Consider the following 23756-nt stretch of genomic DNA (forward strand, 5'->3'; position numbering starts at 1 on the left):
TGATTGATTCTATTTTTTTTTTTTTTCCTTGGTGGCTGGCTGGAACAGGGGTTGAACCTGGACATTGGTGTTATCAGCACCACACCCCTACCAACTGAGCTAACAGGCCAGCCTGATCTGTTGAATTGTTCTAAGGTCTGTAGTATTGAGCTCTGAGAGTCACTGTGGTATGCTTAAAACCTGAAAGGAAGTTTCTATCATTGTGGGACTCCCATCTTAGTGTGTTCATTCCTGACGTCTTTGCTCTAACTTCTAAATCTTGAATTATTATTAATATGTAACTCTGCTTTTCTAAAATTATAACTTGAAATACATGAATTGGAGAAAACTTGGAATATTTCTGGGCTTGAATTTACATTTATTTAAAAAATTTTTTTAAAAATAGTTTTTTAAAACAAATGGGCTTGAATTTAATGCAGCTTGATATAGTAGTGATTGTAACTTGCATGGGTAGTTATCTGTAGCATAGCATAAAAAGTAACATTAATGATAGAAATAATAAAATAGGAAAAGAGTGTAGAAATATAGGTAATACTTGTCTCTTAGTAGTTAAGGTTTGAGATCCTCCTATATTAGCAGCTTTATTTGATGCTTTACAGAAAGACTGTCACAACTCCTGAAGAAATTATTTGAAACCCAAGAATCTGGTGACCTCAATGAAGAATTAGTTAAGGCTGCTGCCAATGGAGATGTTGCTAAAGTGGAAGATTTGCTAAAAAGACCAGATGTGGATGTGAGCATTTTAAAAATTATTTTGAAGCATACACAAACATAGAGTAGTAGACTGATCCTTGCACTCAACTATTAAGATTATGCCACATTGCTTGAATAATTAAGATTTTGCCACGTGTTTCATTTAGTTTTTCTTTATTCTTTTTCTGAGGTATTTTAAAGCAGACACCAGACATCATTCTTTCTGTGTGTATTTCTAAAAACTATCAACATTTTCTTATTTAACATTATGACCTTTTTTTATGATCGACAAAACTTACATTTATGTTTTTAAGTGATTAGTGTCCTTTTTGGAAACTCATTTGTTTTTTCTTGTGTAAATATCATTTTATGACATCTTTTAAATATATTTTAGTAAATTTTATAACCAATTTTTTGTCCCTCTTTTTAAAACATTTTATCTAAACTTTTTCCCCTCTCTACTATGAAAGTGGACTATTTCACAGTTTGTAATGCAGATAAATTAGAGGTCATGTATTTTGTAGCTCTTCATAGGTTATGTTGTAGTATTGTCATTCACCCAAGCCATATTTTCAGTGGGCCATTTTGATTCTAGCTTTGTCATTGTAGTTTGACTCTGCCATTGGTACTATGCTGGCATCAGTATTTAGGTTCAGGGCCAGCCAAGTAATTGTGGTTGGAGGCAGTTTGAGTCATCCTTACTGTTTTGTAAGGACTTTTGTTGCCATACCTTTGTATGTTTATTTTTAAGTATGCTAGAGAGTGTGAAGAAGATCATATCTATGATTATAAGGTATTAATGTCTTATTCTTCCTATAAGCTCATGTGACATTTTATCTTTATTAGAGAGATCAATTGCAGCAACACAGCATAGTGATTTCTTGATTGGTTGTGAAATATGTCACAAATAATTTGTTACAGATATTGAAGTACCAAATATTTTTTGTGTTCGAAAGGTGGAGACTTCCTTTATATTCAGTCAAGCAGATTTACATTTTATTATACTTAATTTTTCTTTAATTGCTAATTTTTTTAAGTTATTTTTTAACAGTGTCATACATACTAAAAATTTAGAGGGAAAAATATTTCTGTAAGGTTTGCTATGAAAAACAACATCCCCTCTTTCTCATGCCTATTTTTCCATTCTTCAGAGGCAACTATTCTTAGCTTTTTTAGCTGATATCCTTCATATCTTCCAGTAGCATACTTCTATTGTTATTTCTTGATTTTCTTTTTTTTTTGTTGTTGTTGTTGTTTTTTTCTTTTTTTGCCAGAACCTGAACCCTAAACTTTGTTGTTATAACACTGTGCTCTAAGCAACTGAGTCAAGTAAGAGTTATTTTTTGATATCTCACTGTAGAAGGTGAGAATTCAGCTTTCTTTCACCACATCTAGCCCACCCCCACAAGACACTCATACACTCTTTCCAGCTTCTTCATGTGGTTATATTGTATTGTAAATTTGTTTAGATTAGTGCTAATTCTGCATATTCTGTAAATGACATTCATATCTGAGCTGCGGAGTGTACTAGATTGTATTTGCCTACACACTTTTTTATTTTTATTGAAATTCATAATTGTCCTTTAAAAAATAAGGTATAATTTCCATAAAGTAAGATATGTGGGTCAGTCAGTTCTGACCAATGCATACATCTTTGTTGTCTATATGCCTAATAAGATGTAGAACATTTCCTTCATTCTGAAAAGTTCACTGTGGTCTTTACTAGTTTCTGTTAACCCCACACATGGTTTTTAAATTCTTTCATCTTTTAGTAATCTACATTCTTATAATTAATTCCTCCCTGAACTCCTCTCTAATTGTCTAATCTTGGAAGACACATAGGCATATCAGGTATGTAATCATTTCATCTTCTGGGAGAAATTTCTTTCAGTGCCTTCTGACATGCTCCATCTGGATAGGTTGCCCTCTACATTTGATGCCCATTTGGAATGTCTCCTTATCCATCATCTTGAGGGTTCCCTTCCTCTCCCTCCTTTGTTGGATTTCTTGTTTTCTGTATCCTCTGTCTTTGCATTTCCACATTTGCTGTCTCTGGTGAAGTATAGTTTTTCATAGCTTCTGAGAAAAAATGTCTGGAAAATATTTACTTATATATTTACTTATTTGGCTGCTGGCTGGTACAGGGATCTGAACCCCTTACCTTGGTGTTTGTTAGTAGCACACTCTAACAACTGAGTCAACTGTCCAGCCTGTGGAGTAGACCTTTAATGTCTGAAAAAAATGTTTTTTTTACCTCACAATTAAGTCTTAAGTGGGAGTAGAATTCTGGGTTAGAGATAATTTTCCTTCAGAATAAGTGCTGTTGAGAAAACAAAAGCCATTCTGATTCTCGATCCTACATGTGAGCTTTTTTTTCTCTAAAGCATGAGCATCTGTTTTTTTGTGTGTCAGTGGATCTGTTTTCATCTATTGCTTTACATATTTAACCTTTTTAATATGGAAATAATGGCTTTCCTATCTGGAAATTTTCTCTAATGATTTCATTGGTGACTTTTTCTTCCGTTTTTTCTGATTCTGGACTATTCTTTGAATGTTCTTAATTTTTCCTATCTTTTATCTCCGTCATCCCATTTCTGAAAGTTTCCTTAATTTTTCAACTGTTCTTTTGAGGTTTTCATTATTCCATCAGTTTTGAATTTCAGCTTTTTTGGTTGTCCTTTTCACATTCCTTTTTATGGTATCAGGTTGGTATTTAAAGGATGTGATATCATCTCCTTCTTCACTGAGTATACTAGTGGTACTTATTTTTTTCTTTTTACATTTTTCTTGTCCCTGCTTAGTTTTTGTCTCTTCTGAGTTAATTTTTTTTGTTTGTTTTGATCTCTGTTTTTCAAGTCAGAGGCCATTCCTCAGATGTTTGGTGATCCTTGGTTGTCTCTTCATCTGTAACAGTGAACTGCAAAAAGGCTTGTTTGGAAGCTCTTGTGTCTGAGTGGCTTTGTCAACTCTGGACTTCCCTGTAAAGTGATCTGGTTGGCTGTTTCCTTGGGTTTCTCCTGGCATCTATTGGTTGTTAGGTCTTTTCTCTTGGGCTGTTCTGTCTCCCCAGAGAGGTCTCTTGATTCTACTGGATGGAGGGTATAAACATGGCTGCCAGCTTTATGAATACTGTTTAAGAGAAGAAGGCCTGGGGTCTCAGCATTCAGCATTGTAAAAATTTACATAAAACTTCTATTTTTAGTGCTGTGCCCCTCCCTTAACAGTGCCTGGTTTCTGTAGACTGGAGATGCTACAGTTTCCAAAAAATAAACTTTTAGGTTTCTGTTAGTTTAAGAGTGGAGCTGTAGCTCAGCTGTGCAGTGTGGAGGGATTCAGGGATCTATATGCTTTTTAAAACCAATGCTTTTGTGTTTAGCACTCACCTCCACATTTATCCCCACTTCCAGAAGTTTTCAGTTATCAGTTCTGAGTTCTTTGGGGTTCGTTGGTGAAGGGGATGCTTCTAGATTTTTCTCATGACAGGCTTAGGTCTGCTTTCTTTGGTCTACTTAGTTCTACTTGTTTGTTCATCTACTTTCCAGCTTTCTGTGTACATGAGTGTGTGTAGGTCTGTGTTTGAGCATGTTTCTGTGTGTGTTCTGTTTTCTTTCTAGGTCTAATTATCCTTGTGGGTTGAGACTTTAAAGAAAAACAATTTTAGTTAAGATGTCAGGAAGTAATGAGAATAAATGCAATTTATCCTTTAATTAAAGAACACTAATATATGAAGGATATGGTTTTTAAAAAATCTCCTAATACTGAAAAACAATGGTCTCTTGCCATCTTCCACCTCTTTTAATGGAATTTTTTTCGTTTTAGTTTTCCTGTTTTCTTAGCATCCTCCTATGATTTTTACAAGAAAAGTATGAAGTCTCTTCAAAATGTTCATGAAAAGATTTGTATTATCTTTAGTTGACTTTTTCTACAAACTTTTTGAATTACCTTTGTATTTACACAAAATTTTCTTTTTTTCTCTTCATTTGTTTCTTCCAGAGTCATTTCTTTCTTTCGAATTATTTTATTTTGTCTTTTTTTGTGTTTGAGGTCTTCCTCAAATCTCTGACCTTGGTTGTCCATTTACTTGCTGAAGAAAACATTAAAAAGCTCATTAGTGTTCTCTTTCCTGGACAGAACTTGTTGACTAACTTTACATTATGGTGACTGGTCTGTACTCTCCGGTTATGCAGTTGTTCAGGGTGAGAAACCTCTTTTTTCTTGTCTAGGGACTACATGCAGGCAGCTAATACTCTGTCCTTGAGTTCAAGGAGTGGGCCTGAAGCGTGGCTATTGCACATGAGACTTACAACCAGGGCCCCTTTCGTTAGCCCTCTTATGTGCTTGCATTTGTAGGCTTTGAGTTTATCTGGGTTACCTTGTGCTCTTTAGGCTTTGGCTTCCTCTTTCCTATAAAGTCAATTTACATTTTTCCGTCTGTTTTCTCTCTTTAAAAAATGTGTTCCTTTCTCTTTTCTGATGTTAGTTTGCCTTTTCTCTTTGTCTTTATGGATTTTTCCATTTTAAATTCTTTTACTGTCATTTTAGTGTAGTATTAGTAGGGATAGGATATAAACATGTGGCCAGGCTACCATCTTTAACCATCTTTTGTGGTTTTAAAGATGTAAGTGAAGGACAGAACTAAGGAATTGCACTTGACCTTGGGTATGTCCATGGGTAAATTATGCATGTACACAACATCTGAAGTGAAGGAAACGTTGGAAATCACCGCTTTATAATGTAATAGTTGTGTACAACTACTTTGCTAACTCATTTATGTGTCCTTCGTGGTAGATTACCTATAGTTGGTATTCGGTATATTTGTCAAATTAAATTTATTTGTACTGAGGCAGCCAATATCTTTTCTAAAAGTTTTCCATTCACCTTGGTGCTTTTTTCATTGAACCATGGACTCTGAGATTTAATAATCCCAAAAGAAGTATATATACAAAACTAATTTAATTTCCTTCTCTCCCTCCTTCCCTTCCTTCTTCTTTCCCTTTCTTTTGTCTTTCAGATTAACAGGTTAGCTGAATAGTTTTTTCATGTCTCTTTGAATAATGGAACTTTTGTTTTTTTAAAAAAAAACTTTGCCTTTCTTCTCTACATTAAAGAATTTCTGGTGATCTGTGCTACAATATATGGAATACCAGTTTAAATTATTCTCATAGAGTCTACAGTGTACTAGATTTAAGCCTATACTATCTGTATATATTGGCTCTTTCTGATTTGTGACATTGTTCATCTTTTTTTTAAAATTTAGGTGAATGGGCAATGTGCTGGCCACACAGCTATGCAAGCTGCTAGTCAGAATGGACATGTTGACATTTTGAAGTTACTTTTGAAGCAAAATGTGGATGTAGAAGCAGAGGTAATTAAACTAAGCTTGAAAAATATTTTCAGTAAAAATTAGTGTCCTAGAAATAATATTTCTATACCATGAGGTGATTGTTTTCATTCTTGAAATTTAATATTCACTTAAGGCTGTTCTGATTGAAAATAGAAACTTGACAGAAGAAAACTTAAAGCATTTCCTGTTTTTCTGTGATCCCTCAATATTGTAGGAATAGCCCTAGGTGAAGATAGGAGTTGAATTTCCTACTAATGTGGTAGAACCACCATGCTGTTGGGAGGCTTAGTTGGGTTCTCCCAGAATCGTACTAGGGAAGTTTAGGGAAGGGGAATATAGATCCTCTGGGTCAAGGTCTTTCTTGATCTTTGACACTAAGAGGCTTTTCTTAGTTTTTTTGTTTTGTCATAACTGAATTAGCATGTGTTTAGTATTGTTTCTTGACCTTCATGTGGATCTTTGAAGAGTTTACAGTCCGTGCATATCACTATATCTGTGTATATATGCTTAATTTTATTTTTTAATTTTTTGCGGCTGGCTGGTATGGGAAGCTTAATTTAATTTAAGGTATATTCAAGTATTTAGTATCAGTGGAGTCTCAGTTGGGAATCTGTATGTGTGGTCTGAAGGATGGTTTGTTTTGTCTTAGTTAACTAAATATGTATTACTAAACATGTATTAGAATCACATTTGTTTTAGTCTAGTGCAAGATTATTTAGAGTAACCTAAACTCTAGCAAATTTAGATTAGGCAGAATGTTGCAGTTTTGTCCAAAAGGTACTCTCATCTATGGGCGCTTAATAAAGACTTGCATTGCTAAGGGCTAATTGGTGGATCAGTCTATTTTTACTAATTAAAGATTTTCAAAAGACATATTTGAAAAGGGAAGTCTTTTCTAGACTTACACGTTACTTTTGCTTTTTTCTCTAATTGTATATATTTTCAGTTGTTGGACAGTTGCTGAAAAGCTTGGATATTTTAGGGGTAAATAAATCATCTTTTTTGATGTTGGAATTTTCTGTTGCCTAGAAAGAACTTGAATTTTAGATTAGCACATTAAACGTAATGAACTATACGATAGTTTTATTACTGTAACATCTTTGTGAATGAAATTATATAATTTGAATTTGCTTTTGCGGTAGTGTTTTTTAAGTTATATCTTTCTTGATTGTGAATTTAGGAACTCAATGTGTATTGTAGTTTTTTTTGGTAATAAAATAAAGGCTTAAGTTGATGTTAGTTTTTGTAACGGAAGGCAATTACTTAATTTTGTTATTGTTTTAGTTTGATTTGGGGGGATGGAATGAAATTCCCTTAGTTGAATATCTAATTTTTTAATTTAATGAATCTAGAAACTACAATAGATAGCAGCAACAGCTAAAAAACCAAAGCCCTTCTGGTTTTAGCTAGTAAGTCGAGAGGCTGAAAAATCAAATTTCTGGGCCGGCCCGTGGCTCACTCGGGAGAGTACGGTGCTGAGAACACCAAGGCCTCGGGTTCGGATCCCATATACGGATGGCCAGTTCGCTCACTGGCTGAGCGTGGTGCTCACAACACCAAGTCAACAAGGGTTAAGATCCCCTTACTGGTCATCTTTTAAAAAAAAAAAAAAGAAAAAAAAAAGAAAAATCAAATTTCTTTTTGCTTAAGTTTTTAAAAAATATACTTTGTGATTCAGAATTTAATCACTAATCTGGCATCATGAGACTGTCCATATATTTTTGTGTCTGGAGATTTTTGTTTATATGAGAGGCTGTGCAAAATGTGTGTACACTCTGGATATGGGAATGAAGTTGGCACTGTTTTTCAAGAGTAGATTGTCTTTAGTTTTTTCCTTAATTGAACTCTAATAACCATGGTAAGATTGGAGTTGGAGTGAGACTCAGTAGGCTAGGTATTTGTGAGTAACTTACCTTGCAGTTTGCAAACTATGTCTGTTAACTAGAGCAGTGAGGAGCTGGGGACTTTAACATACTGCTTGTTTGGATTTCAGTTCTGTGCATTTTCTGTTTTAAAAACCATTGTAGGCAGATATAATTCGTAGAAGTGTGAAAAAGAGATATTTACACATTAGGTTAAATTAATGGCAGTTTTCCAATAGGTAAAGTAAAAACTACGTGTAAAAACTGGGCTAAAATATAAGTACAACTCATGCCCCAAGACTAAAACAAAAAGTCATTGAGGTCTCATTTTTGTAGGATATAAGAATTAACGTCATCTATTAAACAGCAGTATAGTTTGTTTAAAACAGTGATTCTCAACTAGGGGCATTTTTGTCCCACAGTGGACATTTGGAAATGTCTGGAGACATCTCTGATTGTTACAACTGGGTGGGTGGGGGTACCACTGACATCTAGAGGGTAGAAGCTAAGGATGCTGCTAAACATCCCCGTAGTGCTCACAACAGCTCTCATAACAAAGAACTATCTGGCCTTAATCGTCAGTAGTGCCTAAGGTGAGAAAATAGTTAATTTTGGAAAGGTACTTAAATTTGTGATTCATTTGTTAGCTTGTTTTTATTTTTATTTTATTTTTTTGGCGTCTAGCTGGTATGGGGATCTGAACCCCTGACCTTGGTGTTGCAACACCATGCTCTAACCAACTGACTTACTGGGCAGCTCTGCTAGCTTGTTTTTAAAATGATTTGTTTTCATTGACTTTTTTATTATTGGAAATTTTAAACATTTACAATAGCAGAGACAATAATATAATGAAATCCATGTACCCATCGCCCCATTTCAATTATTATTCATGCCAGTTTTGTTTTATCTATACCCCTTACCTCCCATTCCCTCCCCTGAATTATTTTGGAGTAGATACAGGTATCATATTATTTCATCAGTAAATATTTTGGTATACATGCTAAAAGAAAAGGGCTTTTAAAAAAACATTATCATGCTTTTAGCACACCTAAAAACACTAATAATTAACATTGATTTTTAAAAATCTAATTTTACTAAACGTTTTGGGGTTAGCTGAAGAATAAAGAAAATGTATTTTTGTTTTCTAGTTATCTCATTTTGTAGCCTTTCATTTTTTTCATCTCTGTTAGGAAATGGGCTCAAGATAGTGTGGATCAGGGGTCTGCAAACCTCAGCCCTCTGGCCTGATCCAGCCCTCCATCTGTATTGTTAAGTATTATTGGAACCCAGCATATCCATTCATTTATGTGTTGTCTGTGGCTCCTTATTTTTGTCACAGCTGCAGAGTTAAGTAGCTGTGTAGTTTTGATAAGAGACCATATAGTCTGCAAACCTAAAATATTTACTTTCTGGCCCTTCACAGAGAAATTTGCTGGCCCCTAGTATGGATAACTATTGCAGATTTTTTAGTTGATTTTAAGCTTACCAAAATTATTTGGTACACATCATACCTTTGGAATACATGAAAAGATTACTTTTTTTCTTATTTCTTTTTCTTAGGGAAAACTCAGAGCTCTTTTGGAAAGTTGGTTATCTTCCATGTGTGACCTACTGAGTACAGTAGGATTGCATTCTGTTTCCTCCTTAATGTGTGGGTAAAGACATCAAGGACTGTGAGATCTTAGGTATGTTGATATAGGTGAGCTCATTTTGGATCTGCCAGCGACTAAGTATTTTTTTCCCCACTGATGAGGTGTGATAATAACCGTGTGAAGGTTTGGATGAAGGACCAACTTTTTTTATTGAATCATAATTGATTATACATATTTTGGGGGTTCATTGTTGACGTATGATGATCAAATCAGTATTATTAGCATATATATTATTACAAATCATATTTATTCTTTGTGCCCCTTATCCAATCTCTCCCTACTCCCCTCTCCCTCCCGCCTATCACCCTTGATAACCCTAGATTTCTTTTCTTCTTCTGAAAGGGTAATGGTTACTCTGTTGATTTGTTGCCTGCATGATCTGTCCAATGCTGAGAGGTGTGTTCAGGTCTCCCACTATTATTGTAGAGCAGATGTTTCTTCTGTCACTCTGGAATGGGTTTTGTGGAAAGAGACATCCTCTTCTTTTCTCTGGTCTCTACTGGTGGCTCTCCTTTTGTCAGTGTGCTCAAGTGGCTAGTGGGCTACCTGCATGGTGGTTGTGGCACCTCGCTGCTTTTGCAGCAGCTGTGGCTATTGTGGTGGCTGTGGGGGGCCACCTACCTGGAAGTGGTGTTTTTGGTGGTAGGAGGGGTTGGTCCCTGGCTGCAGACCTCAGGACCCCGGGCAGGCCCCATGGCAGCAGCCACATGCCTGGTTGTGGGAGGATGGAGGACCAATTTTAAAAAATGTTTCATTTATGATAAGTTTTCAAACACATACAAAAATATGCTCCAGTTATCAGGAAACTTGAAGTGCTTTTATCATTTAAGGCTATTGAAAATTGCTTTCAAGGGAGAGTATTAATAGTATGGAACAATTCTAGACTTTGTCAGATAACCCAAGTTTTAATTATTGTTGCTATCTAAAGTGATATTGAGCAAAAAGTTTAATAGGGATAGGCTTTAGTTCCCTCTTCTATGGTAATAACTTAAAGGATTGGGGTGTAGAGTAAGGGAAATAATTGACACTATTTACAGTATGCAGTATCTTGTGGATTTAAAGTGTTATTATTGCCTGTGTTTGACTATTTTTTTTTTGCTGGGGTTGGAGTTGGGGTGGGGTGGCTGGCCCATATGGGGATACTTGAACTTGATGTTCCATCACTGTGCTCTAACCAACTGAGCCAACCAGGTAGCCCTGATTATTATTATTAAACATTTCTTTCCAACAGGCAGTAGACAGTACAGTTTTTCAAGAAACAGGTGCTACTTTTGTCTGATTCTGCTTATCTTGTTAATGAAAAGAAAACTGCAGAAACATTTTTTGTGACTGTAAAACTGAGAAGGAAAGGACAAGTGCCTTCAAGATGGGCCAGATTAAGGGAATTCTTTTGTTAAACACAAGTCAGAACTCAAAATAATAAATAATAACCACCAAAATGGCTCTGTGATTTGATATACATAGTTCCCAGGGATCCATGTTAAGTCAGGTTGCTATCAGAGGACCTCCCTACCCCCCAAAACTGATACTGTTAAAAACATGGATTGTAAAAAGGAAGATTAGGATTTATGAGAATTGGAGAAGAGCCTTTAAGTTGCCTTTTATAGGGAGACTAAAGTCTGAGACTGCTCAAACAAAAAGATCAAGTTTTAAAATGGGTCATAATCATAATTTTGTAGTCTTCCCTTATCAGTAAATTCTTTTAGTTGCTCAGGTTGAATATTAAGAATCATTATTGATTGCTCTTTTTTTTTCACATTTCTCATCTGGTCTGTCACTAAATCCTGTTGGCCTACCTTTGAAATATATTCAGAATTCAAACACTTTTCTTCCTTTCTGCTGCCACCACCCTGGTCCTTGCCACTTCTCTTCCCCCAGATATCCACATGGCTTTTCCTCTCACTTTCAGGTATTTACTCAAACCTCTGGGAGACTTACCCTTGGCTGATCTATCTAATTCTGCATCCCTGCTACATTTTCTCCTTAGCATTTTTTAGTATCTAACATTTATATATATTTACTTATTTTGTTTATGTTCTGTCTCCCTCAATAGAAGGTAAATTCTATGAGGGCAGGAACTTTGTTTTGTCTACTGTTGTATCCGCAGTGTCCAGAACAGTACTGATCACATAGTAGACACCAGTAAATATTCACTGAAGGAATGAGTGAATGAATGAACCAGAATACACCATTCCCAAATAATCCTACTGAGGGTTTTAATGTGACCAGAATACCACCATTTTGACTAACTGAATGAATTTTAAGGCAAATAAGATGAAGTACAGTGTTACTTATTATATTTGGGAATAATAAATTGGTTGAACTAATTTACTGAAAATGTCAGTGATTTCAGCAAATGTTTAATTTCATCAGTGTTAAAAATCATGATGGTTACTGAGAGGATTCAAGAAGATGGTGGAAGAGGAAACACCAGGAATCCATCTCCTCACCTAGACAATAGTTGTACTGGCCGAATCTGATGTAACTAACTCAAACTCTGGGGACTGTAGAAGGCTTGCAACTTTTAGGGGAAGGCTTGGAGGTAAATTGCAGTTAATTTTGGTCAATTTCATCTCTTAGCTCAGGTGGCTAGCTACTCATCTCTTATACCCCCAGGCCCATAGTAGGCAGCTGTGCACATGCTGTGCATATATTCCTGGAGCAGCTTGCATGCAGCTTATGGGAGACAGGGTAGGCAATAAGAACCCTGACCCCCAAATATTGGAATCTGTATTCTGAAGGCTGATTGCTGCTTCTGATCATGCAAGTGCAGACACAGAGGTGTGGGTAGCCATTGTTGCAATACTCTCCATCCCCCATTGTTGCAAGCCCCTACCCCACTGGCTGAAGTGACTTCCAGAGGATTGATTTAAAGGGATGTAGAATTATTATGTGTCAGTTAAAAATAAATAAGGGCTGGCCAGTTAACTCAGTTGGTTAGAGTATGATGTTGATAACACCAGAGTCAAGGGTTCAGATCACTGTACTGGCCAGCCGTCAAAAAAAGAAAAAAGAAAAAACCCCAAACAAACAAAATGAATAAATTAATTAGAAAGGTAAATTGTTATCCCGATGTACAAAATAGTAAACTGAGATTCAGAGACATTATATTACTTGCCCAAGGATACATAGCAAGTAAATTACAGAGCTCATAGTCTAAGTAAACTCTGTCTGGCTCCAAACCTAGCCTTTTCCATTTCATCATACCACTTCAACTCAATATCATATGTTAAGCGTCCCTGGTGGTCTAGTGGTTAGGATTCGGCGCTCTCTCAATATCATATGTTAAATTATGCTATTTAAGCAATAAATGTGTTTCAGTTTGATATTTTTTATGGAAAAATAAAGGGGGCTGGTGCTGACCCCCGCCCCTTCATTGAAAGTGAAAGGATAGAAAAAGATATTCCATGCAAATAGCAACCAAAAGAGAGCAGGGGTGGCTATACTAATTTCAGATAAAATAGACTTTAAATTAAAAAAACATTATAAGAGACTAAGAATATTATATATTAGTAAAAGTTTCAATACAGCAAGAACATATAACACATAAACATGTAAGCACCAAATAATAGACTATTGAAATATATGAAGCAAAAATTGACAGAATTGAAAGAAGAAATAGTGGTGGTTTCCAGAGATTGGGGGGAGGGGGAATGGGTAGTTATTCTTGGCGTAGAGTTTCAGTTTTGCAAAATGAAAAGAATTCTGGAAATGGATGGCGGTGATGGTTGTACAATGATGTGAATGTACTTAATACCACTGAACTGTACACTTAAAAATGGTTAAAGTAGTAAATTTTAAATTATTTGTATTTTACTACAATTTAACATTTAAAAAAATCATGATGGTTATTAAGGCGCGTTAAGGATTCAATTCATCACCCATTTTTGTTTTTACTAGTTAATAGGCACTGTGCTAGGTCCTGCACAATAAAGATGATTGAGACACAGTCTTACCTCCCAAGAAGCTCAAACTCAAATAAAAAAGACAGACTTGGAAACACATATTTATAGTATAGTGTGAGAAGTGGCATAAAAGAAAGAGATAAACTATTTTTTTGGCAGCTGGCTGGTATGGGGATCTGAACCCTTGACCTTGGTGTTATCAGCACCATGCTCTTTGAGATAAATTAGTTATGTGAGAATCGGGAAATTTCACAGGAGAGGGGATGCCTGAGCTGAGTTTTATAAAATATCTAGCTTCCAAACCAACAGAGTGATGAAGAAAAGCATTCCAAGTCTAGGGAATAACATGAAAAATATATAGGATCAAATAAGTTTTGGAGCCTGAAATTTGAGGGGACTGTGGCAGCAGATGAGGCTGGAATGGTCCATAGATGTAGGCCTAGAAAGAGCCTTGTTTTTTATATAGTAGAGAGATATTAAAGAGTTTGAAACATTAAATTTGTGTTTTACAGAGAAAATTTTGTCTTTGGTGTGAATAGATTGAGGTAAGAACAAAGTGGAGGTACGGTAAGCTGTGGTTCAGATGAGTGATAATGAAGGCTTGAATTAATTTTTTTTCTTTTTCTTTTTTTCTTTCTTTCTTTCTTTTTTTTTTTTTAACAAAAGATGACTGGTAAGGGGATCTTAACCCTTGACTTGGTGTTGTCAGCACCACGCTCTCCCAAGTGAGCCACGGGCTGGCCCTTAGGTTTGAATTAATTAGTGGTAGAGTTGGAGAAGAAAGAATAGATTTGAGCATAAATTGAGGAGTAAAGCCATAGAATTTGGTGATTGCATACTGGGGCTCATGGACAGGAAGTAGGTTAGTATGACTTATGGATACTGATTTTGTTGACCACGTGGTCTGTGATTCTATTAGCTAAGACTGGAACAGGAGCAGGTTTTGGAGGGTTGAGAAGAGATAGAAGGGGGCAGAAGGGTAGAAACTGAGATCAGTTTTAGATTTAATTTGAGGCCCCTTCACAGATTCTTTGAGATAATCTTGTGGAAGTCAGTTATAACCTTATCCCTTAAGATTCTCATTTGGGCCTCCATCTTGGAGCCTGTGGAGGCCTGCTGGGAACAGGACTTCTAAAAGGCAGTATGTCTGGAAGGCTGTGGTCCAAGGCCATTTTTGCTGTCTATAAGGGGGGTCTCTGGAACTAAAGGGAGCGCCCAGCTCTTCTTAAAATTGAAGGTGTTTATGCCCGAGATGAAACTGAATTTTACTTGGGCAAGAGACGTGCTTATGTGTACAAAGCAAAGAACAACACAGTGACTCCTGATGGCAAACCAAACAAGACCAGAGTAATCTGGGGAGAGTAACTCTGCCCATGGAAATAGTGGCATGGTTTGTGCCAAATTCCAAAGCAGCCTTCCTGCTAAGGCATTTGGACACAGAATTTCTGTGATGCTGAACTCCTCAAGGATTTAAAGGATTTAAATGGAATGTAAATAGTAAATAAAAGTGGGTTTGTGTTCTTGATTAAAAAAAAAAAAAAAAGATTCTCATTTGGTACCAGTAACAGAGACAGGCTGTGTTTTAGGTTTATTTGGAGTAGTTAAGAAGGATTAAGAAGAAAGCAACAAAACTTGTAAGTTAAGGTTGTGGTGCAACTGAGGTTTCCTAATTTAGAGGAGAAAGTTAGAAATAAATTTAATTGTAGTTTATTAGAGTTTGTATGTATTTTACATAATCTTTAAGTTTTTCTTTTTGACATACATGCATATTTAATTTTTTAGTGTTTTGTTTGTTTGTTTTATGTAAACTGTTGACAGGTCCTGTATAAAAGTGTTTCAGTAGTGGTTTTCTAACAACCATAAATATATGGTACACTTCATAAATAGTTCCTGCTTTCATTCAGTGAGAGTTAGTGTATTGATGTTCCCTTTTTTATTGTTTTTTTGTTTTGTTTTGATGTTCTCTTTTTTAGTGGAAGAGGGACCGTAAGATAGTCTTAAGATTTTAATAGGAAAAAAGTCCAGATTGGGGGTTAGGAAAATCTTTTTAACTACAAGATTCTAAAATATTGAAATATGTTATTAGAGAGGTTAATTACATATGCACACACACATATATGTACATACTTACACATTTTTTTTTTTTTTTGTAACAAGCTTGTTTTTCTGGAATGTAAATATAATTAAATATAATACTGCTTGGGTACAAGAGTTGAATCTTAAATCTTTCATGTGGTTTGTTTGCCAGTTTCTTTATTTTCAAGATTGATAGGTAACAAAAACTCCTAACCTGCTTCAGCTGGAAATATTAGTAAGGTAGAAATTTCCCAGAGTCATAATTTCCTATCTTTTCAAGAATGGTTGTCAAACTATTGTGGATTCCTACATAAGTGATTTTGTACTTAATAGCTGTTTGAGAAAATATGCAAAGACCAAAAACTACTTTGAATTCAGTTTTGAATGAACTATTTGTTTTAAATATATTAATCATAACAATATAAAAAGTAGTTTAGATAATCCTTGTTATCTTTATGAAAAGTAGTTTAGTATTTTAACATTATGAAAAGTAGTTTAGATAATCCTGGGTACCATATGGATTTTCAAACCTCTTGCAAAAACTAGAGAGACTACCAGAGGCTTGCACCATGGTTTGGGGACTACTGCTCTGGAGGAAGACTTAGAGCATGCTTACTTGTGGGTGTCAAAATTTGGAATGTAGTATTGGGATATAGACAGTACCCTTATAATACCCTTCTCTATCTGCACCTGAATCTGAAGATAATGATACTTCTTTTTTGGTATGAACTGTGTATATTACCTTAATAGTGCAGTTCAGGCATTTTTTTTCCTTTAATAAGTAGTTTTTTAATTTAATAATAAAAAAAAATCAAGCAATTGGGTTATTCCCGTACTCTCATTTCTTCAGAAATATGCCTGTTACAGAAGGTGAGGCAAACCTATTTGATTTCTCCGAAGCAGCTTTGGAATTTTGGATTTAAGGAATTTTGCTGGTTTATGCTTCATTTTTATCTTTTAAAAGTGGTATTTAATATTTTTAAAATTATTTTTAATAATTTTTTTTTCTGTTCTCGAATATTCAGAAAGGTGTATGTTCACCATTTATACAAAACCAATGCTAACATGTATATCAGTACTCTCCCCCCCGCCCTTAAGGCTAAGTGAAATTGTACTGTTTGGAATCCATTAATATAATTTTTATGTCATTAAAAAGTCTTTGTAAAAGTTTTTAAATGGAAAAAAATATATAATTATTTGTCCAATATTATTGATCTAGGTTATCATTTATCTTTGTAGGTAATCACTGTTCAAGACAGTTTCTAATTATTTTGTTGGCTCTGCTGTATGTTTTCTTTTCTTTCGGCAGCTGGCTGGTATGAAGATCTGAACCCTTGCCCTTGGTGTTACAAGGCTGTACTCTAAGCATCTGAGCTAACTGGCCAGCCCCACTCTATGCTTTCTTTTCTCTGGTTCTTGGTGTATTATTATAGCTTCAATTTTTATTTTTGTTTATAAAGTATTCACTAATTCAAATTTAAATGCTAATGTTTAGGATAAAGATGGAGATCGAGCAGTTCACCATGCAGCTTTTGGAGATGAAGGTGCTGTTATAGAAGTACTACACCGAGGCAGTGCTGATTTGAATGCTCGCAACAAGCGCCGACAGACACCACTTCATATTGCTGTCAATAAAGGTCATCTTCAGGTTGTGAAGACTTTATTGGACTTTGGCTGTCATCCTAGTCTCCAGGTAAAACCTTTAAAGAAATATATTCTGCAGGTATTGCTAAAATCCTATTAAAGAGAAGCACTAAATTCCTTTGTTACCAGTTCTTTTTTCTACAGTCCGTCATAGTAAATGATACCAAAGGTATAGGATGTTATAAAATTGGCAGCTATTCCTTCTTAGAAAAGCCCTATATCAGAAAATGTCAGTTGATTGAGTTTAGATTGGGGAGTAGGGTGGGGTTTCCTTGCAAAAATATCAGCTCATGATTTGATTTAACTTTATTGATCATGACAGTGAGCTTTAGCAGCTTAAAGAAGTGTAATAGGCTGTATTTCATAATAATTACTTCATAACTATCTAAATTATTTTAATTGTAGCTTAATTTATTTTAGGGTCTTGGTCTAGTCTTGGGAGATTATCTGTTTTGGAAAATATGTAGGGTTTTAGGGTTGATTTATAGTAGGAACTAATTTTTGAAGCAAGGATCACGTAAGAAATACTTCTTCAAGGCCACAGTTTTAGCAATCAGATGAATTAAACCACATATGGAAGGGAAATGTAGTCTGTAACCGTTTGGTTACTAAGCAGCCTGTCTTTTGCATACCTATCAGATTAAAATTTGGTATGAATACTTAATTTTATAGGAAAATAAGATATAAAATAGCTCTTGAACATAGTTTACCAACTTTTAGGTTCCTTTTTTGATTGTTTAATGTCGTGATCTTTAACAGAATAGGCTTGAAATAGCATATTATTTTTAAATAAAAATGGTCCATAAACACTATTTGAATATGTAAAAAATACTTTTTTTAAAATTGGAAACTCAATAATGAGTAAAACAAAAAGGGAGGGTTGGTTTAAGATCTTAAGTAGCTTGTAGTTTAGATAATTCTCACAGAAGTAATAAAGAACAGGAATAGTGGGGGTGTGGGCTTGAGAAGACCTGAAAGAATAGGAGATTTTGTTAAGCTGGATGGTTCTTAGAAAGTAATTTTTCTGAAGTGCAGCCATTTTGGAACTGTCAGGGTATGGCCTTATAAGTGGGTGGCAGGATTGGAGGATGGGGGTAGGAACTGGGGATGTCAGTCTGTTGAAGGAGAGGGAATTTATACTTGTTGACTTTTTCGTTTGAACTGGGAGGCAGGGTCATTTGTTATGAGTGTGAGTGGGAGGTGGGAAGTAGAGAAAGCATTATTAGAACGTGGAACAGATCAGGGACCTCTAGAAGCTCCAGTCATGTTAAGAGCCCATCTCAAGTTGAAGACTACAAATTTTTAATGCCACCAGATATAGGAGGATCGAAGGTGGATGGTTGAGTAGAATTTGGGCTAGGAATTCCTTCTGTGGATGGATGAATATATGCCTGCGATTGGCAAAGTTTTTCTGAAAGGGCCAGACAATACTGTAGGCTTTCATATAGTTTCTATTCAACTTTGCCATTGTAGAATGAAAACAGCTATAGAAAATACATAAATGAGTGAGTGTGGCTGTGTTCCAATAAAATTTAGTTTACAAAAACAAGTGGCAAGCTGGATTTGGCAGCGTGGTATATGACAGGTAGGCTGTACTTGTATATGACTACTGAGAATAGCATCTATGAAACTATGAAATGAATGAGGTCTAAATTACTCATTTATTCAGATAACTGATAAAGAATAAGAGCTTATTGCTAAATCAGTTGATTAATGTAAAAGGTAGTCAGCTTGAAAAAAAGGTAGACAGTCTTGAGACTGCTAAATTTTTGTTTACATTTGTTTTTTATCTTGAGCTAACTAGTCACTTTCCTGCCCTTTGAAAACACTTAGGTTAATAATGATTCTTACCCGTGACTGTAAAAGATTCATCTGGATAGCTCTGAAAAACTATTGATGCTTGGCTTTCACTCTCAAAGATTTAGTTGATCTGGAGAACAGTCTGGGCATCAGGAGTTTTAAGAGCTCCCTAGCCATTCAAACATATAGCCAAGGTTGAAAACCACTGATTTTTAATTCATTGTTACAGGGCCTGAGACTGGTGTAGGTTTGGTATGGAATTTCAGGGTATAACAATTAATGGTAGCCATTTTAAACTCATTTAATTTTTTGGCAGCCATTTCATTTACCTCTTTAATTTTGGTTATTAGTTGACTTAATTTGAGGCTACTTCCTTTTCTTTGGAAAGCTGTAGCATGTTTATTGTGTTTTTCACCTAGATTTGAGTATGACTTTATTATAATGTGGCTAATGTATCTTGACTACATTTTTTCTTTTTTTTTGAAGGCTGGCCAGTATGGAGATCTTAACCCTTGACCTTGGTGTTATAGGCTGCGCTTTAACCAACTGAGCTTACTGGCCAGCCCCTTGCATGTGTTTTTATATTTAACACAGAACATGATATTTTATTGATAGTTGTTGGATATGGCCTCTTTTTCTTTATTAATAATGTAGTATAAGTGTTACTAATAGATGTGATGATTAACTGAAGAATAACTAATGAAAAGTCTCTTTACACTTTAAAAAAAGGATTCTGAAGGTGATACCCCTCTTCATGATGCAATAAGTAAGAAACGTGATGATATCCTGGCAGTTCTTTTGGAAGCTGGAGCAGATGTTACCATCACAAACAATAATGGGTTTAATGCTCTACATCATGCTGCACTAAGGGGAAATCCCAGGTAAACATGTTATCTTGTACTACTTTAGGTGCAATTTAAAAATATTTTTCTCTTGTTGGTTTTATTTTTCTGATATTGATGAGGAAATAATTTTAGCTTATTTTAGTATCTTAAGTCATTTTAAAGGGCTGTGGAAATTATGGCCTTCATTCAGTAGATTAGTTTTAAATGATGATTTTTATGGTTAAACTAATACAAGTGTTATGAAATGATTGATTATATAAAATATCAGGAGTACTAGCTTATATCTAAAGATTTAATTAAAATGTATTTCATTTTGGGATTTATGTTTCTTTAAGATCATTCTCAGGGTGTCCTCTAATCCTGTGTTATCCGTTTGTATGGTAATTTTTTTTTTTTAAATGTTGGTTAAATAAATATTAAGTTACCTAATTTGTTATTAATAATGTAATTAGTTATGTAAAGTTCTAGTATGGCTGTCCCCCAGTTGTTATTAAAGTAATAAGTGTTCTACTGAAAAAAGTGTTTGCTGGTTAAAGTTTGAGAAGGACAGCTTTTGGAGAGTTAAATTTTCATAAAGGATCTACAGAGTCCCACAGAAAAGGAAAATGCTTAGCTGTGCCTATTCTGGAGATTTCCATGAACTCATTTTTTGAAACAACTTTACCTTAAGCATTTTAGGAAATTCAGCATTAGGTGTCTTCTGTTGATAGTTCAGTCAAGCTTATATATATCTTGACTGAGGAAAATGTTCACTTTGTTTATTTTGATAATTTTATCTGCTCTGAGCTCTTATTCTTACTGTGTTTTATGTCAAGCTTTCTAATATTTTTGCCATTTTTTAGCTTAAGATCACCACTAGAGGGTGATCACAGAAAACAAAAGAATTTTATTGCTTGTTGGTATTAATAAAACGGGTATATAATACAGGATGAAATGAATGAACATGTTTTAAATCATGTCTTGGTTTTTTTTTTTCAAATTACAAATATTTGAACACATCATACTTTTGCATTGTCAGGAAGACGGAATAGTATTGTATGTTCCCTGCCCTTCAAATAGGAGATGATGATAACACTTGCCATGTGCCACACCTCTGCTAAGTGCTTCACTTGCATTATCTCACTTAATCCTTTCAACAGCTTTTTGAGGCAGGTGTTAATATCCTCATTTGATGGATGAAGAATATGAGGTTTATAGAGATGAATTTATTTACCCAAGGTCACATAGCTGATTAGTGAAGCAGCAGGAACTTGGGCAAAGTCTATGTGACTTCAGAATCATAGCTCTTAAACCACTTTATATTACTGTGTATTATGGTATGTTTGTTAGGCAAGACTGAAACATGTGACTAGTGAGTGATTTAACTAAGGGTGATGTATTAATACATTGTCCCCCTTGCTGCTTCATTGGGGGGTTGTCTTTGACTGCTTTCTCACTAATTCTCAACTTTCAATTAGTTCTAAAATTATATTTATTCTATTAGTCTTTCCAATCCACCCCATTCTTTCTACTCCTCTTGTTGCTGACCTAATTAAGTACTCACCACTTTTACCTAGACTATTACAGTATCTTTCTAATTGTTCTCTTTGATTTCAGTTTTATCCCTGGTTTAACTTTTGTGCAGTTACCAAATTATCATTCTAAAAGCGTAGATTGGGCTTGCTGGTTTAATTACTCAGAGTGTAGTATTGTAATACCAAGGTCAAGGGTTCAGATCCCTATACTGGACAACTGGGGCGGCGGGGTGGGGCGGGAAGCATAGATCTAATGGCTCCCCTCTCCTGTTCCCACATAGAATAAAGTCTGTACATCATGGCTTGGCATTTGAACACATTTCTGGTGTGTCCTGAGCCTGTCTCACTTTATTTACCACCAATTAAAATCCCTCTGCCCATCTTGCCCTTCAGCTGCATTACATTACTTTCCTAAAATAAGCGGTACATTTTCTCCATTTTGCGGAGAGGGGAGGCATTTTCTTCCATCGGGATGCACTTACCCCTTCTTTATCCTAATTATCTTTCCTCCAGAGCCTCCTGTATCTCATCCATCATTGAAGTTAAACTATTTTCTGCTTGCTCTATACTTCTTTGTTTTGTGTTTTTATTTTATCTGCTTAGTGCTGTCTGTTACTATATGCATTTCTGTGTTTCTTTCTGTTAAAATTGTTGTCACCCATATTCATCTGTACATCCTCCACAATACTCTGAATAATAGTAGGCGCTCATTAAATGTTAGTCTTAATTTGACAGTGAGGACACTGTTAAACATCACAAGATATTATATGATTTATTACAGAATGAATTCTGTAGAGAAACTGTTAGAAGTTCAAACAGAAGTTATTTCAGATTAGGATGGTCAAAAGAGATTTTATTGAGGGAACTTAGGTTACAATATTAAATCATAAAGTTTAAAATAAACTGGAAACTGAACTGTTTAGGAAACAAGTATCTTTTAAATGTTTTGAATTGTTTCATTTTTGGGGGAATAGGCATATTCGATAATGTATATTATTATTCATTAATAATATATAATGATGAATATTGTAATGTACTGTATGTCAATATATTCAGTAATGCTAAGCATATAAGAGGAGAAAATTTGCTTCTTCAATTCTTGCATAAATCATGAGGATTCCCCTGAAAATTTATAACAGTGACTCCCTCCAGCCAGATAATTGGTGTCAGGTGACATTTTTTAAAAAAAGGAAAAAATGCTTTCATTCTACAGCAAAGTGGTGCTTCTGTGGTTAAAACTACACTTCTTTATTCCTACTTCCTTAAGACATTTTAGATAGTTGTGACTTTAGATTGCCAGATAGAGTGTGTTTTTAATTGGACACTGAAGAGTATCGAAGACGATATAACTTATATATCAGTTGTAATTGCAAGTTGTGATGTTTTCTTTTTTCATAGCAAATTTCTTATTCTTAAAGGTGACTTTCCTTTCCCATACTGACCAGTGATGTCAAAAGACAGCTGGAATCTTCTTTAATGTAGTCAGAATTTTAAAAAAACAACAAATAACCTTTTTGTTCTTCACTCATTTTAGAAAACCAGATATAGCACATTAGTATTGCTAGAACCTGATGAACTTACCATTTTTTGGATAAAATATTGAATGTGATTAACAAATATGCCAACATTTTCTCCTTTTTTATAAGTATTTTATAGATTAATTATCTATTGCCTTGAATTGTAGCAATTTGTTTTTTGTGATCTTTGTTTGATGCTACAGTTATACTTCTTTAGTATAACTTGGCTTAATGTCAGACTTCATGTATAGTTTATTTTGATTGCAATTGATTTCACTTTAGTTAGTATAATTCTTAGCTACTTTTGTGTTTTTTCTTTTATTAGGATGTATGTGTTTTTCTACAGTAAATTATTTACATCATTGTGGGTATTATCTAATACCAGTACTAATATTATAATTATTTCCATTTATTATGGTTAAAAATGTGGAAAAGTTTAAGTACCATTCTATTCCCTGGCTTTGCTTTTAGTTGGCAATAATAATTTTTCAGCAATGGATCGATAACACAGTAGAGTTAATAATTATTGGATGTGTTTTCTAAAAGAAAAGTCACTTTCCTGGTCTTCAAAATATGTCCAGATGTCCTAAATTTTTGGAGAATGTCCAGATCAGTATAGATTCTAGATTTCAAAGCTGATCTTGATGTTTTCTCATAGTATGACAGTAACTGAAATAAAGACATTAATAGAAAAAGAGTTATAAAGCCACTTGTTTTCTTTTAGAATTGTATTAGGAGAATATATGTTTTTGCTGCGAGTACTTTGGTTGTGCTTTATGAAACTTGGAGCATTTCGGGATAGCTGTTGGGACATGTTTTAATATAGTAGGGTTCTTTTGTTTGTTTTTAAGAAATCTTAACTAAGAAAAATGCTGCTTGTATATATTCTGATACTTGATATTTG

At 34.7% G+C, this 23756-nt stretch overlaps 1 protein-coding gene and 1 pseudogene across 1 annotated transcript in view; both read left to right on the forward strand.

Annotated features, from left to right (window-relative positions):
- MIB1 (MIB E3 ubiquitin protein ligase 1) overlaps positions 1-23756 on the forward strand; it is a 109030-nt gene that overhangs the window by 46783 nt on the left and 38491 nt on the right. The window contains exons 9-12 of the mRNA XM_063077059.1: positions 600-733; positions 5951-6058; positions 17028-17225; positions 19706-19857. Coding sequence (XP_062933129.1) covers positions 600-733; positions 5951-6058; positions 17028-17225; positions 19706-19857 — 592 coding nt within the window. The remainder of the gene's footprint in view (positions 1-599; positions 734-5950; positions 6059-17027; positions 17226-19705; positions 19858-23756) is intronic.
- Positions 14554-14930, forward strand: LOC134362183 (large ribosomal subunit protein eL33-like; annotated as a pseudogene).

Source organism: Cynocephalus volans, chromosome 13, assembly GCF_027409185.1.
Source record: "Cynocephalus volans isolate mCynVol1 chromosome 13, mCynVol1.pri, whole genome shotgun sequence".
NCBI lineage: Eukaryota > Metazoa > Chordata > Mammalia > Dermoptera > Cynocephalidae > Cynocephalus > Cynocephalus volans.